This window comes from Tenrec ecaudatus, chromosome 7, assembly GCF_050624435.1.
Source record: "Tenrec ecaudatus isolate mTenEca1 chromosome 7, mTenEca1.hap1, whole genome shotgun sequence".
Taxonomy (NCBI): domain Eukaryota; kingdom Metazoa; phylum Chordata; class Mammalia; order Afrosoricida; family Tenrecidae; genus Tenrec; species Tenrec ecaudatus.
The window spans coordinates 91007388-91022330 of NC_134536.1; the positions used below are offsets into that span (position 1 = coordinate 91007388).

General features: G+C 45.4%; 1 protein-coding gene across 3 annotated transcripts in view; it reads left to right on the top strand.

The window, feature by feature from the left end:
• Window positions 1-1339: 1339 nt before the first annotated feature.
• The window catches only part of UBE3D (ubiquitin protein ligase E3D), a 178412-nt gene continuing 164808 nt past the window's right edge, over window positions 1340-14943 (top strand). For all 3 annotated transcript variants that reach the window (XM_075554833.1, XM_075554832.1, XM_075554834.1), the window contains exons 1-2: window positions 1340-1497; window positions 10654-10850. In XM_075554833.1, coding sequence (XP_075410948.1) covers window positions 1406-1497; window positions 10654-10850 — 289 coding nt within the window. In that variant the 5' untranslated portion in view covers window positions 1340-1405. The remainder of the gene's footprint in view (window positions 1498-10653; window positions 10851-14943) is intronic.

Genomic DNA, 14943 nt, shown 5'->3' on the forward strand with positions numbered 1-14943 from the left:
AGAGACTCTGGTTCCACTGGTTATCTTATCTGGTACCATCTGTTGCTGACCTTCAGGGATGTGCAGGGAAGCAAGTGCAGGGCCCTGATCTGCTTCAGCTTAGTCCAAGCAGGCAGGCCTTGACATTTGTTGCCTTCCAGGGAAGGGAACTACGAAGCCACTTTTTCAAAAGAAAAATACCTCACTGCCATCGGGTCAATTCTGACTCATAGCAACCCTACAGACAAGAGTAGAAATACACCCCCCCCTGGAGGGGGGGATGTCCACGGCTGTAAATCTTTATAGGTGTAGAAAGACTCATTTTCCTTCCTCAGAAAGGATGGCGATTTCGAATGGCGGCTGTTTTTGAACTGCTGACTTTGCACTTAGCAGTCCAACATAATCCATTACACCAGCAGGCCTCCTTCCAATCCATCATAGTTCATAAACAGAACAAGATAAAGTGGAGTTTGGGTGGGAATTTGGGCTTCCTGTGGGGGGGTGTCTGGCCCTATGGCTTCCTATAATCTTCCTTTCTTCCTTATCCAAGTTAGGCAAAGGCATAGAGTTCAATGTGGTGGTTAAGTTTTATGTCAACTATGACCTGGATGAAAGTGTAGGGATAGAATCTAACCCACTAATTGGGTCACAGTCGGATGATGCCACCTTTCGCGTTGGCATTTTTATAAGGGAGGGGCTGAGAACCCCTCCCTCTCTCTGGCCCTTCAGCCTCCCTGATTGCTGGGAGCTGTCGGTGTCCTACCATGCAGACCCTATACCACAGGCCTGTCATCTCTCTCCTTACTTCTTGATTCTAGCCATCAGCTTGCAGCGATGTGAGCCTTCTGAGGCTCCAGCTAGCATCGAACGCGCAGACTTGAGTTGGACAGGGCTGGGATGCCTTCTTGATCGAAAATCACTGTTCTTTCTTATGCAGGTATGAGTATCACTGTTTCTGTTTCTCTAGACAACCTAGCCTGACAAACTCAATACACGGTAATTTCTGTAGTCATTTTCAGGGAGACTACGTTTCCAAAGAACAACGCTGGTGGCGCCATGGTTGCCGCATCCTGCTCCGCACGGCAAGGTGGGTGGTTGGAAGCCACATGCCACTCGCAAGGACAGAGGCCTGGCAGTCTGCGGCTTCTGTGGAGATGTACACACAGCCTGGAGAACCTGACGGAACAAGTCTACTCTGCCCTATAGGCTGGTTTGCATCCGTACGCGGCATCCCAAAGGGTTGGTCGGGGTTAAGACTTTAAGACCCAGGCACCCCCTCTGGCGCGGACCCCTCGCAGGCGCCCCGCCGGTCCGGCAGGTGGCGCTGTGGGCTGGGAGGCTGCGCCGAGGCCGCGCGGGGACCCGGTACTGCGGCGCCGCCCGGCCTGTCTGCTCCGATTCACCGGCATCTCTGCGGGGCTCGGCCATGGCGGCCTCTGCCGCGGCGGCGGGGGCGGCGGGGGCGCGCGTGTTCCTGGAGGTGAGGCGACAGCTGCAGAGCGCGCTGCTGATCCTTGGGTAAGGCCGGGGCTGGCCCGATGGCGTTTCCGCGCCAGCCGGCCGCGAGGCGGGGCGGGAATTTTGAGTTTCTTGTCTTCCTTCCAGTTTCGTAGAGCATCTTGCGGGAGAAGGGCGAGGCGTTCTGGTTCCGATCCAGTCTCGGGAACCCGCAGGGCAGCTCCCTAGCCGTGCGGGTGTTGAGTGAGGAGCTCTGGGTCCGGGCAGTGGGTCCCTCCATCCGGTGTGCGCTGAGAGTGCTTCCATGCAGTGGATGCATGGATTGTTACGGGAGTTGTAAGAGCCCCCCATGAAGTGATCTAAAAAAAAAAATAATAATACAGAGTTCCTCCCTCACCCGAACTTTCAGAACCAGAATCTACATTTTACCCTAACGCCCTGGATTCAAACGCATATTAACTTTTGTGGAGCAGTGACGTGAAATAAACCTGCAGAGACTCAGCTTTTACAACAAAACTACAAAAACTAAAAGAAAAGAAAGGAAAAACGAAAAGGCGCGTCTGCCTGTCTAGGGGACCGTTTCGATGTGTGAGCTTCCTGGGCTCCTTGACCTTCCTTCTCCCGCTCCCTCGTGCTCCTCAAAAACAACAATGTTGTTCACTGCAGAGAAACTGACAGTCTTTTAATAAACGTGCGTTCGATGAACGCGTAGCAAAGGTTGGGGGCTCATTATTGAAGTTCACCCTTTTATTAATGTCCCAAATTGTGATGGGAAGGTTGCAAGCATTTAAATCTTTGTTCACTGCATGAACAAGAGACTTTTAGAAAAACTGTACTCTTTGCATGGCAGCAGTTTTAATAGTTTGGAGACCCATTTTTCTGTGACCGCTGTTCAGAATCGACTAAGTTAGAGGTTAAAACTTCTGAGAATATCATTTTTATTACGTAGCACCACACCGAGATGAGTCTTGGTGGTGTAGAGGTTGTACACGGGCTGCCCTCAGTCCCAAGCCACCAGGAGCTCCAAGGGAGAAAGGCTGGACTTTCTACGCCTGCAGTTTCGGCTGCGATCCGCAAGATCATCAGTTCAAAACTACCAGCCACTCTGGGCGAGGGGCAGGCTCTGTCCTCCGGTAGGAGTTACAGGGGCAGCTCTTTAGGGTTGCCCTGAGTCAGCATCGACTCTGAAATCGAGTCCGGATTTTGGGTTTTCGGGAGGTCTTACTCCTTTTCCCTGCTTCAGGAGAGCAGTCAATCCAGGGCCGAGATTGCACAGATTTATTAGCTTACCTTTTCTGCTTCCTCCCCTCAAAGGGTTTCTTCAGTTTACTTGTATACTCCCACTTCTCTAAGCAGTGTAATAAATCCAGGTTCGCTGGACGGATCTATTCGGCACTCACGGAGTCGCAATCCAATGGAATCAACTTGCTGGCCACTGACAACAAAAAGCTTGGATGTACTTTACTTATATGATACTGCCAAATTATTCTCCAGTACGGGTACCCCTTTACACACACAGGGAGGGGGCGGATCTGTTCAATTGTAGCGTATTTTCACGTACATTAATGTGGTGGGTATTCCTTGATGGTAGCCTTTCTCGTCGGTATAAACTGGTACCTCATTGTCCTTTTAATATGCATGCCCTTGATGCCTAACAATATCGCACACCCTTTCATCGGCTTTTTGCCCATTCATACGTGTTCTTTTGTAAAATGTCCTAAAGGTTTGTCATTTAACAAAAAGATTGGGCATGTCTTATTGTTATTGAATTGAAGGAATTCATTAGTTTAAAAACAAAACCTGTGTTATTGTTTTGTGAATATTTTCTCCCAATCTGTGGCTTGCCTTTTCATTTTCATCCTTAGGCAAAGAAAAAAATAATTTTAATGAAGTCCAGCATATCAGTTATTTTGTAAGGGTAATTCTTTTTTGTGTGTCACACTTACCTCAAGATTTTGAAGACTTTTCGACAAACGGGTACATAAGCAAATGTGGCAAAGAAAACTGATGGTGCCCGGCTATCAAAAGAGATAGTGTCTGGGGTCTTAAAGGCTTGAAGGTGAACAAGCGGCCATCTAGCTCAGAAGCAACAAAGCCCACATGGAAGAAGCACACCAGCCTATGCAATCACGAGGTGCCAAATGGACCAGGTATAAGGCAAAGGCATCATGCAAATATATATATACACACACACATCATAGTGAATGAAGGGGGAAGTGCAGAGAGAAGACCCAAAGTCCATTTCTAGGCCACTGGAGATCCCCTCACAGAGGGGTTTAGGAGAGGAGATGGGTCAGTCAGGGTGCGATGTAGTACCGATGAAGAACACAGCTTTCCCCCAGATCCTGGATGCTTCCTCCTCCCAACTACCATGATCCGAATTCTACCTTGCAGGACTGGATAGGGCAGAGGTTGTACACTGGTGCATATGGGGGCTGGAGGCACAGGGAATCCAGGGTAGATGATACCTTCAGGACCAAGGGTGTGAGGGGCGATACTGGGAGAGTAGAGGGTGAGTGGGTTAGAAAGGGGGAACTGATTACAAGGATCCACATGTGACCTCCTCCCTGGGAGATGAACGGCAGAGAAGGGGGGAAAGGGAGACTCCGGATAGGAAAAGATATGACAAAATAACAATCTATAAATTATCTAGGACTCATGAGGGAGGGGGAAGCGGGGAGGGAGGGAGAAAAAAAAGAGGACCTGATGCAAAGGGCTTAAGTGGAGAGCAAATGCTTTGAAAATGATTAGGGAAAAGAATGTACGGACGTGCTTTATACAATTGATGTATGTATATGTATGGATTGTGATAAGTTGCATGAGTCCCTAATAAAATGTAAAAAAAAAAGATTTTGAAGACTTTTCAAAGAATTCAGCATTTACACTGAGCATTGTAAGCCATGTCAAATTATGTTTTGATCATTTTATGGGGGCTCGTACAATTCTTACCACAATCCATACATACATCCATTGTGTCAAGAACATATGTACATTTGTTGCCATCATCATTCTCAAAGCATTTGCCTTCTACTTGAGCCCTTAATATCTGCTGCTCATTTTCCCCTACCTCCCCACTCCCCCCTACCTCATGAACCCTTCATCATTCATAAATTATTAGTTTGCAAATTAATTTTTATATGCAATAAAGTGGTTCTTATCCCCAAGAAGGATATCCAGTTCCATTACCATTAGACCATCATCTCCCCCACTGGAAACAATAGCATCTTCTCTGATAATCAGTTGTTTGTGTAAGTATGGGTCCAGTTCTAGACTGTTCTGTGGATCTGTTATCTTTTCTTGAGCAAATATAACATTGTCTTGATTGTTGTCACTGTTTAGGGGCATCCCGTCCTGCGCCATCCTCACAACAGTAAGCATGTGTGAGCCCACTGTTAGCGACACCGCCCAGTGCATATTGCCGAGTGCCTTCCTTCTTTTTGCTTCTAAGGAATGTGGCTGTAATTGGTCCAAGAACACTTTTATTGATTTTTTTTCTGGTAGCCCACAGTACATTTGATGTGTCTCACTAATGTCATAGTTCAAATAAGTCAGTTCTTCCTCAGTCTTCTTTCTTCATTGTCCATGCATGTAAGGAGGTTTGTGTCAGCCACACCTTACTCAGCGCAGTGACGTGTTTGCTTTGTAAGGTTTTAAAGATGTCTGTATAGCACCCTCGCCAGTTCAAAATGAGCTACCACCTAACATCAATGGGGAGCTACCAGAAGTTCAAGCCAGCTTCAGAAGAGGACTTGGAAGAAGGCGTATCATTGCTGGTGTCAAATGGGCCTTGACTGAAAGCAGAGAATACTAGAAATATATTTACTTGTACTTCACTGACTATGCAAAGCCATTCAACTATGCGGATCATGATATATTATGGATGACTGAGAAGAATGGGAATATCAGAACACTGAATTGTGCTCATGCAGAACCTGTATGATGATCGAGTCTGTCATTTGAACAGAACTAGGAAATACTGTCTGGTTTACAGTCAGAAAAGGTATATTAGGATTGTACCCTTTTACCATATCACGCTAGTCTGTATGCTGAGCAAATAATCTAAGAGGCTGAACTAGATGAAGCACACTGTCAAGATTATAGGAAGACTCATTGTATGCAGAAGATACACTCTTGCTTGTCATAGGGATGAGGATTTGAATCACTTATTGATAAAGATCAAAGACTACAGAAAGAAAACAAAAGGCCTAACAACTGGGCCTATAAGCAACATCTCAATGAGCCGAGTCCTTAAGGGGACCATTTTACTTGGGTTATCAATCAGTGCACATGGAAGTAGAAGGGAAGAAAGCAAATGAATTAATGTAGCTTTAAAGAAAACCTTGAAATGAAGTAGTACGAGATCTCCATATTTGTTCTTTTCAGGTTATTTTGAAAATATTAGACATTTTGCATTTCCAACTAAGTTTAACCATCAGTTTGTCGATTTCGTGGGTGTCTTTGTGGCACAGTGCTTAGTTAGACCTTTGGCTGCGATTGAAGAGGCCGACCAGTCAATAATCGAGGGAGAAGCCCTGGCAGTGTGCTTGCTTAAAGCCCAGGGGCCACTTCTCTATCCCACAGGGTCTGCTACCTTGTTAAATACATTGGTTAAAGTATTTCTAATATCCCCTCACTTCCTTTTAATGTAGTGATTTAAGTAATCGCTCCATTTGTTCATGATATTGATAATTTGTTCTCCTTTAACGCCCCGTTTAAACAACATCAGATTGTGTGTATGTTTGCCCATATATGTTTTTATTTGGTTTGTTTCATCTTATTCTTTTTTTAAAAATCATTTTAGTAGGGGCTCTTACAACTCTTATCACCATCCATCCATACATCAATTGTGTAAAACACATCTGTACATTCATTGTCCTCATCATTCTCAAAACGTGCTCTCCACTTAAGCCCTTTGCATCAGGTCCTCTCTTTTTCCCATCCCTCATGAGCCCTTGATAATTTATAAATTATTATTTTGTCTTATCTTGCCCTGTCCGACATCTCCCTTCACCTACTTTTCTGTTGTCTGTTCCCCAGGGAGGAGGCCACATGTAGATCCTTGTAATCGGTTCCCTCTTTCCAACTCACTCTTTCTCTACTCTCCCAGTATCGCTACTCATACCCCTGGTCCTGAAGGTATCATCCGCCCTGGATTCCCTGTGCCTCCAGCTACTATCTGCACCAGTGTACATCCTCTGCTCTGTCCAGATTTGCAAGGTAGAATTCGGATCATGATGGGTAGGGGGAGGAAGCATTTAGGAACTAGAAGAAAGTTGTATTTTTCATCTGTGCTACATCGCACCTTGACTGGCTCGTCTCCTCCCCTAGACCCCTTTGCAAGGGGATCTCCAGTGGCCGACAAATGGGTTTTGAGTCTCCACTCTGCACTTCCCCCTTCATTCACTATGGTAAGATTTTTTTGTTCTGATGATGCCTTATACCCGATCCCTTGACACCTTGTGATCGCACAGGCTGGTGTGATCTTCCATATGGGCTTTGTTGCTTCTGAGCTAGATGGTTGCTTGTTTATCTTCAAACCTGAGCTAGATGACTGCTTGTTTACCTTCAAGCCTTTAAGACCCCAGATGCTATACCTTTTGATAGCCGGGTACCATCAGCTTTCTTCGCCACATTTGTTTATGCACCCATTTGTCCTCAACAATCGTATCATGGAGGTGTGCACCCAACGATATGATTTTTTGTTCTTTGATGCCTGTTAACTGATCCCTTTGACACCTCGTGATCACACAGGCTGGTGTGCTTTTTCCATGTGGGCTTTGTTGCTTCTGAGCTAGATGGCTGCTTGTTTATCATCAAACCTTTAAGACCCCAGACACTATATCTTTTGATAGGCGGGCATCATCAGCTTTCTTCACCACATTTGTTTATTCACCAGCTTTGTCTTCAGTTGTTGGGAGGGTGAGCATCATAGAATGCCAATTTAATAGAAGAAAGTATTCTTGCATTGAGGGAGTACTTGAGTGGAGGCCCAATGTCCTTCTGCTACCTTAATACTAAACCTATAAATATAGGCACATAGATCTATTTCCCCATCCTCATATATACATGTACATGTCTTTGTCTAGACCTCTATAAATGCCCTTTGCCTCCCAGCTCTTTCCTCCATTTCCCTTGGCTTTCCTCCTGTCCCACTATCATGCTCAATCCCCACCAGGGTTTCAGCAATTCCTCTTGGTTACATTACCGTGGATCATGCCCTACCAGGCCTCCCACACCTACCTCACCACCAATTTGGATCACTTGTTCTCTTGTCCCTGGGTTTATTAACACCACTTCCTTACCCCCTATCCCATGTCCCCCCGGAACTCAGTTCTATTGTTGTCTCCTCCAGATTGTTCATCCAGCCTATCTTATTTAGACTGACCTGCGGAGATAATAACATGCACGAAAACAAGACAGCAAAACCAAGGAACAATATAGAACAAAACAACAACAAACCACTGACAAAGAACAAAACAAAACACAACAAGAAAGAAAAGCTTGTAGTTAGTTCAAGGATTTCCTGTTGGCCTTTAGGAGTGTTTTCCGGTTCAGTCCAGTCTGTTGGGGCACCACGCCCTGGCCCCAAAGTCCACCTTCAGTATTCCCTGGAGACCTTGCCTCTCCATTCCCTTGCTGTCCCACTGCACTCCCCCAGTGCTTTGCCTCCGTGTGGCAGGATCAGGTTGGGCGCTGTTCCCACACTGTGTCTCTGGTGCTGTCCTCCACAGGGCCATGGGTCAGCGAGGGGCATCATATCTCATAGTGGGGCTAGCCATGTCGTGGACTGGCTGCTCTAATTGGGGTCATCTTCCTCAAGGCCTGATGGGCCGGCCAGGATGTGCTCCACTCTCTAACCCCCTTCATCTGCTCCCGTGTGCTCTGATCAGATATGTCCCTCACCCGGAGCTGCAGATTCAATGCCATCCTTTGAAATAAGTTCTCCTGGGGGGAGGGGCAGGTGTACCCTTAGTATTTGGTACTGGGGCCAGTCCCCCAGACCTCTCCACTGGTTCCTTCTTCTTCTTAAGGAAAACAGTTCACCTTTTATGATTTCCATTTCCCTTTACTGATTAAAAAATATATATATTTTCTTCCCCTTTATCGATTTTAAAGACTCTGCACCCAGACTGTTTGGAGCACTGGACTATGGGTGTGCTACAGGCAGCGGACCCTGAGGCCAGTGATGTGGGTGTAGTCTCTGGGGCATGGTTCGATGGCAGGTGGACGGGGATACTCTGGGGCCCAGGCTGCTCTTGTTATTCAGGGAGAAGGAGCAGTGGGCATGCTGCACCCTTCTCTGCTCACTCTGGCGGGCCAGCATCCCCTGAGCAATTGTCCCTGCCACTCCTCAGCCCTCGGGCCTCCACAGCAGCTGCAGTGGTAGTGGTGATGGGGTGACCAGCAATGGACTTCCATACAGTTTTAATGTGGAGCTTTCCCAACATCAAACTCACACAATGTCTTTACTTGATAGGATGCATTGAGAACATTAAATGATGCGTACCTGTGTTACCTTTTATTATCAGTATGTTTATAAATGTATATTTGTATCACCTTCACCAAATTATCACATGTCTTCCCCTAGCTTATGACTTCCCCTCTCCTCCTCCCCCTTCCTCCCTGGTAATATACTCTAAAACATTGTATGTAGTACATATTACTAACAAGTTGTGGGTGGTAGGGGGAAACCCAATTATACAGCCGTAAGTGTAGTTTGTTGTAACTCAAATGCATCTTACGTCACAGACTACTTGTACTTTCAATCAATTATGTATGTAAAGGTTTTTTGGTTTTTAAAATAACAAATTTGAGTATTTTATATTCATTTTTATATTTTAGAATTAATGTAAACATTGATATGGTTGAGTTTTATTCCTCTGATCTAAGAGAAAAACCTGTAATTTAACTCTAACTTAAATACGGTTTTGTGAATTCTGATTGTTAAATTTCAACATTTCCTTAGTTTACTAAGGATTTTGGCCATAGGTAATGGAGTTTTCTCCAATGCTTTTTTCCATTTTGTCAAGAGGTTACATTTTTCCTTTAATTCTTTTATCTATGATTTCCATTGGAAGATGTGTTTGTGGTAAAATGGGAGCTTAGAAAAGTTTGTTTGGGCGCCATGTCAGACACGCGAGGCCCTGGGGCAGCCCCTCCATGTATCTCACGGAGGTTTTCCTGCAAAGCGAGACCTGCTCCTCCATTACGATGCGCACCTCTGCTCCTCTCTTAATCTCAGACTTCACCCAGGTCTGGACATTTTGCCCCTTAGGAGCCAGTGAAGTCGGTTGAGAATCACACACGCCTGTGGCATTTCTCTGGCCTGTCTCCTTAGCCTTTCCCTCGGGACGTTTCTGTGTTGCTGCACTTTGATGGCCCTCATGGTTCTGAAGATTGTTGCTGGGTGCTGTCCAGTTGATTCTGGGTGCTAGCCGCGCCACATGACAGTGAAATGTCCCCGAGGGTATTCTTGGCTTCAGTCTTTACAGGGACAGATCACTGGTTTTTGTTGTCACCCTTCCCCACCCCCCACCCATCCCCCTACCCCCAGTGAAGCGGCCAACTGGATTCAAACTACCAAACGTTGGATCCGGAGCTGAATACTGAACTGTTATAACCCCAAGGCTCCCGGAAGATTAATTTGTTCATTCCATCCACCCCTCATGGTGGCCCTATAGAACAGGGCAGAAAGCCTGATAAACTTGACAGAAGGAAAGCATTTTTCTTGCTGAGCAGAGTTGGTGGTGGATTTGAACCATTTAGTTAGCAGCCAGACACTTAACTAACTGCACCCACAAGGCTCCTTTGAAGATCACAGCCCAACTGTTTAGTAGAATATACCTCCACTAGCCTTCCTCTCGTGTTTCTGCAAGATTAGCTTCATTGTAATATGATCTCAGAGGCAAGAAGAGAAAAATATCTGTCCCAGGACTTCCTGTCAGTGGCGTGATCTAAACCCAAGGCCTGAGGGGGCTTCAAAAAGCTCATTAAACATTCCATTATCTTTCATTTTCATTTTTCCATGAACTTTTGAAGCCACCTCACACCCTGTTGTGTTTTCCTTTATGGTGAGGTACAGCGGCTCTCTTAGGATGGTCACCTTGGGGCCCTTCATGACGAGGAACAGAGATGCCTAGTCCTTTTTATTTGCCTCTTCAAGATGTTCTTTAGTGAGAAATAATTTGCTTGGGTTTTCTTGTTTTGATTCCCTAGAGAGCCCAAAGAAGGAGGCTTGCCCATGGATATTTCGATCAAGCCATCCTCCCTCCAAATGAGAACTCCCGAAGGCTGTACGGACATCAGACTTCCAGCAGAGGTCAGGCTTGCTCCGTCTTCCTGCCGCGGGCTGCAGTATGTGCCTGGAGATGGATTACACCTGCGGCTGCAGGCTCAGGCAGAATTAGACACGAGTGAGTACTGGGAACGCTTCCATTTCTGCAGTTACCTTTAATTCTAAATTAAAGGTGATTTTTCCTTTGAAGACTTTAGTTACTTCCATGTGTGAAAGTTACTATTGCTTGGCATGGAAACTGCTGAGATAGATAAATAATCCAGGTGAGGGTGGGCGGGTGTTGCCAGTTTTTCCATAGCTTGTGTGCAGTTGAAACATAATATTTTTGAGTTTCATTTCTTTCTTTTTTAATTGATAAATCATTTTATTGGGGGCTGTTACAGCTCTTATAACAATCCACACATCAGTTATATCAAGTGCATTGTACATATTGCCATCATCATTTTCAAAACATTTTCTTTCTGCTTGAACCATGGTATCAGCTCCTCTGAGTTTTCATTTCTTTTAATTGTGAAATGACCGGTTCTACAGAGTTGATGTGAAGATTAAATCGGGTAGCAATTTACAAGATCTGGCTGGTTATTTATTTTTAGAATTAATATTTTATCATAGTTTATTATCGGATGATATAGAATCCTCCTTCATGGTCTTTATTTTTATTGTTCTTATTGATTAAAAACGTGCATGTTTTAACCCAGCATTCTTTGATGCTCACCCTCCTGGCACGATCTCTGAAGACAAAGCGGGTGCACAAGCAAAGGTGGTGAAAAAAGCGGATGGTGCCCGGCTACCAAAAGCTATAGCATCTGGGGTCTTAAAGGCTTGAAGTTAAACAAGCGGCCATCTTAGCTGAGAAACAACAGAGCCCACATGGAAAAAGCACACCAGCCTGTGCCATCATGAGGTGTCAACAGGATTGGGTAACAGGCATCAAGAGACCCCAAATAAACAGACAAACAAAATCATATTGTTGAGAACGAGGTGGGGGTGTCGGAGCAGAGACCCCAAGCCCATCTGTAGAAATGGGACACCCCCTCACAAAAGGGTATCAAGGAAGGAATGAGTCACCCAGGGTGTAATATAGCACTGATGAAACATAATATTCCTCTGATTCCTTGAGGCTGCCTCACTCCCCACCATCATCTCCCCAGTCTTGCCTTTCACTGTGGGCTAGACTGGCGCATATTCACAGGTACAGATCACGCAATAGTAGCTCATGACACAAAAAATCCAAGAATGGGATAAGCAATACCAGGGGGATACCAGGGAGAGGAGAGGAGGAAGGGAGAACCGATTGCAATTAATGACACATTACCCTCCCCCAGGGGGTGAACAACAGAAACGGGGGGGGGGGGGTGGAAGGAAGACAGTGGTCAGTGTATGATATGAAAATAATAATTTATCAAGGGGTCACAAGGGTGGGATTGAGGAGGAAGGGAATAAAAAGGAGCTGATACCAAGGGCTCAAATAAAAAGTAAATGTTTAGAAAATGATGGCAACATATGTTTGATACAATTGATGTATGGATTGTTATAAGAGCTGTAAGGGCACCCAAGAAAATGACCTTTCAATGAAAAAAATGACATGTTTTAAATAGCCAGTTATGGCTGGTTATGTTTTCCAGAAGCCTAATGAACTGAAATAATTAGTTGTAATGTTGACTTTTTCCTTGTTAGCTCTCGAAAACGCACCCTTTGGCCCCTTTTCATAAAACAAGCTTTCGAGTGCATTTGCTTTCAACACTGAAGCACCACGATGTGGCTGATTTTAAAGCATTACTTCAAAATCCATTAATTCAGCCCATGTTTAGCCCACCTGTGTGTTAGAGGGGAGCCCGGTGGTGCTGGTTATGCACTGAGCTGCTAATTGCAAGGTCAAGCAGTTAGAAACTACCAGACTGCTCCAGGGGAGAAAGATGAGATTCTCTACTCACATAAAGAGTTACATTACAGTCTTGGTCCCCCTCGGAACCGGTTCTACCCTGTCCTACAGAGTCGCAGGATTTAGGATTAACGCGATGGCAGTGAATTTGATGTGTTCAGCAGAGTCCCTGGGTGTGCAAACAATCAGTTATTGCAGTAACCTCTTGATTGGCAGGTTGGAGGTTCCAATCCACCTGAGACTCCCTGGCAGAAAGGCCTGGTGGTTTGTTTCCCAAAGGCAACGGAGCACAGTGCTTGTCTGACGTTCCTGGGGTCACCATGGCTGGAACTCACCTGGAAGGCAAAACTGATCTAGGTGTTGGGGATATCAAAGTAAACGAGCGAGTCAAGGTGCCTCCCAGGGAATTGACTGTGGAATGAGTGGGAATAGTTGACACGGGCAGCAGGCAAAGTAAAACAGTGTAACAGGTCCAGGAGGTTTCTCTGGGGCGGTACTGGTTTTATCAGAGAACCGTGCGGTGGCCATGACCCCATCCATGCAGAAGCATTTCCAAATCAAACTAACAGGACATATACATATGCCCTGGGTAATCTGAGCATGAGGCATGCTTTGATTTTGATGGTTGCTAGGCCTACTACGTCTCAGACATTTTGGTATTGCTATGTGGATTCAATAAAACAGAACGTTGTTTTCGTTTCTGTAAGACCTTGGGATTATTTATTGGAGAAGATGATTGTTGCATCTCTTGCCATGTAAGTAATATGTCTTTTGACATTAAAAATCATGTTCAGAGGAGAAACAGGTGGTAACTGACCATTATGCTCATCAGGGGACTATAATTCTTTCACTTACACTCTGCGACTTCATTGCTGCCTCATCTAAAATAAGCCTTCATCTGAGCCGCATGGAGTCTGGAGGGCAGCAGGACCTTTCTGAAGAGCCATTTACCAGACACTAAACATTTTCAAGCCCTTCGTTGCTGGAATGAAAGGAGTTTTACTCCTTTTTTGCTGGAAAGTAATGTTTGCTCAAGTCCTCTTCTGAGTTGGGCAGTGTTGGTTTTAGGGAAAAGTGTAGGGAATCAGAGATGTCATGAAATTTAGGGACAGAAAAGGATAAATGCTAAGAACTGTTGGAAGTACCACAGCATAGGAGAGCTGGGTCACACAGATGAAACCGGCTAGCAAGCTGTCCGCGTTTATGGCGAAATGGGTGAAGGAAGTACTATTTCAGAGACAGACCGTGGGTGTCTGGGTCTCACGAGGTCATTTGCAGCCTCACCGAGCAACATAACCCCAGCTGGAATTTGGGGCCAGAGCAGAAAACCAGAGGCAGGCAGGTGTGAAAGCCATGGAGGAGTTGTCAGCGCTGCTCTTTCCTGGGACTGGAGGGATGGAGAACTCCTCCGGCACTGACTTGGGCTGCTGCTGCCTGCTCATATTCTCTAACAGTCGATATCCGAGTCACAAAACCGAAAATATTTTAAACATTTTAGTCAATAAACATCTAGTTTTCACTGCAGGACAGAATCAATCAACCGCTGCGTGTTGGCTTTTATATTGGCTTCATTCATTGGATTTCTGCTCCTTTACACTTTTTACTCAAATGTCTGACAAGGAAAACAATCCAAGGCTTGTCCATATTGCGCGGAAACGTATACAAAATAGATGCTTCAGTACTTAACAGCGTTAGTGCCTGCCACTGAATAGCGGGTGAATACACGTGTGCTTCATGCATAAACATCAGACAGCTAAGCAGCACTGTGAACTTGAATCAGAATGTATTTTGTAGGAAGTGAGTTTAAAAATTTTTAGCATTCAGTTCTGTCTCCGAGTTTTCTGTTTGTTTTGTTCTTAAGTTGAAAGGGAAATTCTTTTAAGACCAACTACAGTAAACAGGGTTCCTGGTGGTCTAGTGGCTACATGTTCTGCTGCGATCCAAAATGCCAGCAGTTTGGAACCACCAGCAGCTCTGTGGGAGGCAAACGGGGCTTTCTCCTGCTGTGGGAGTTGCAGGCTTGCAAACTCACAGGAGCAGTTCTTCCAGTCCTGTAGGGCCGCCAGCAGTCAAAATCGACAGTAGACTTGAGAGCAGTGAGTGAGTTGTAAACATCACATTGTTACATTAGTTTTCGGGTTCTGTAGGTTAATTCCCCTGGACCAGAGCTGATTCCCGTCAGCTCTACAGTGTCTTGTGAGTTACCGTTGAGTGGATGCTGACCAAAGTGCTGGGTTCTTCCCCTAAGAGCAATCACTGTTCAAATTGAATTTTCAACCCCAGCCAATGTGTCCACCAGAGGGCAATGTTTCACTGACAATTTGTGCAT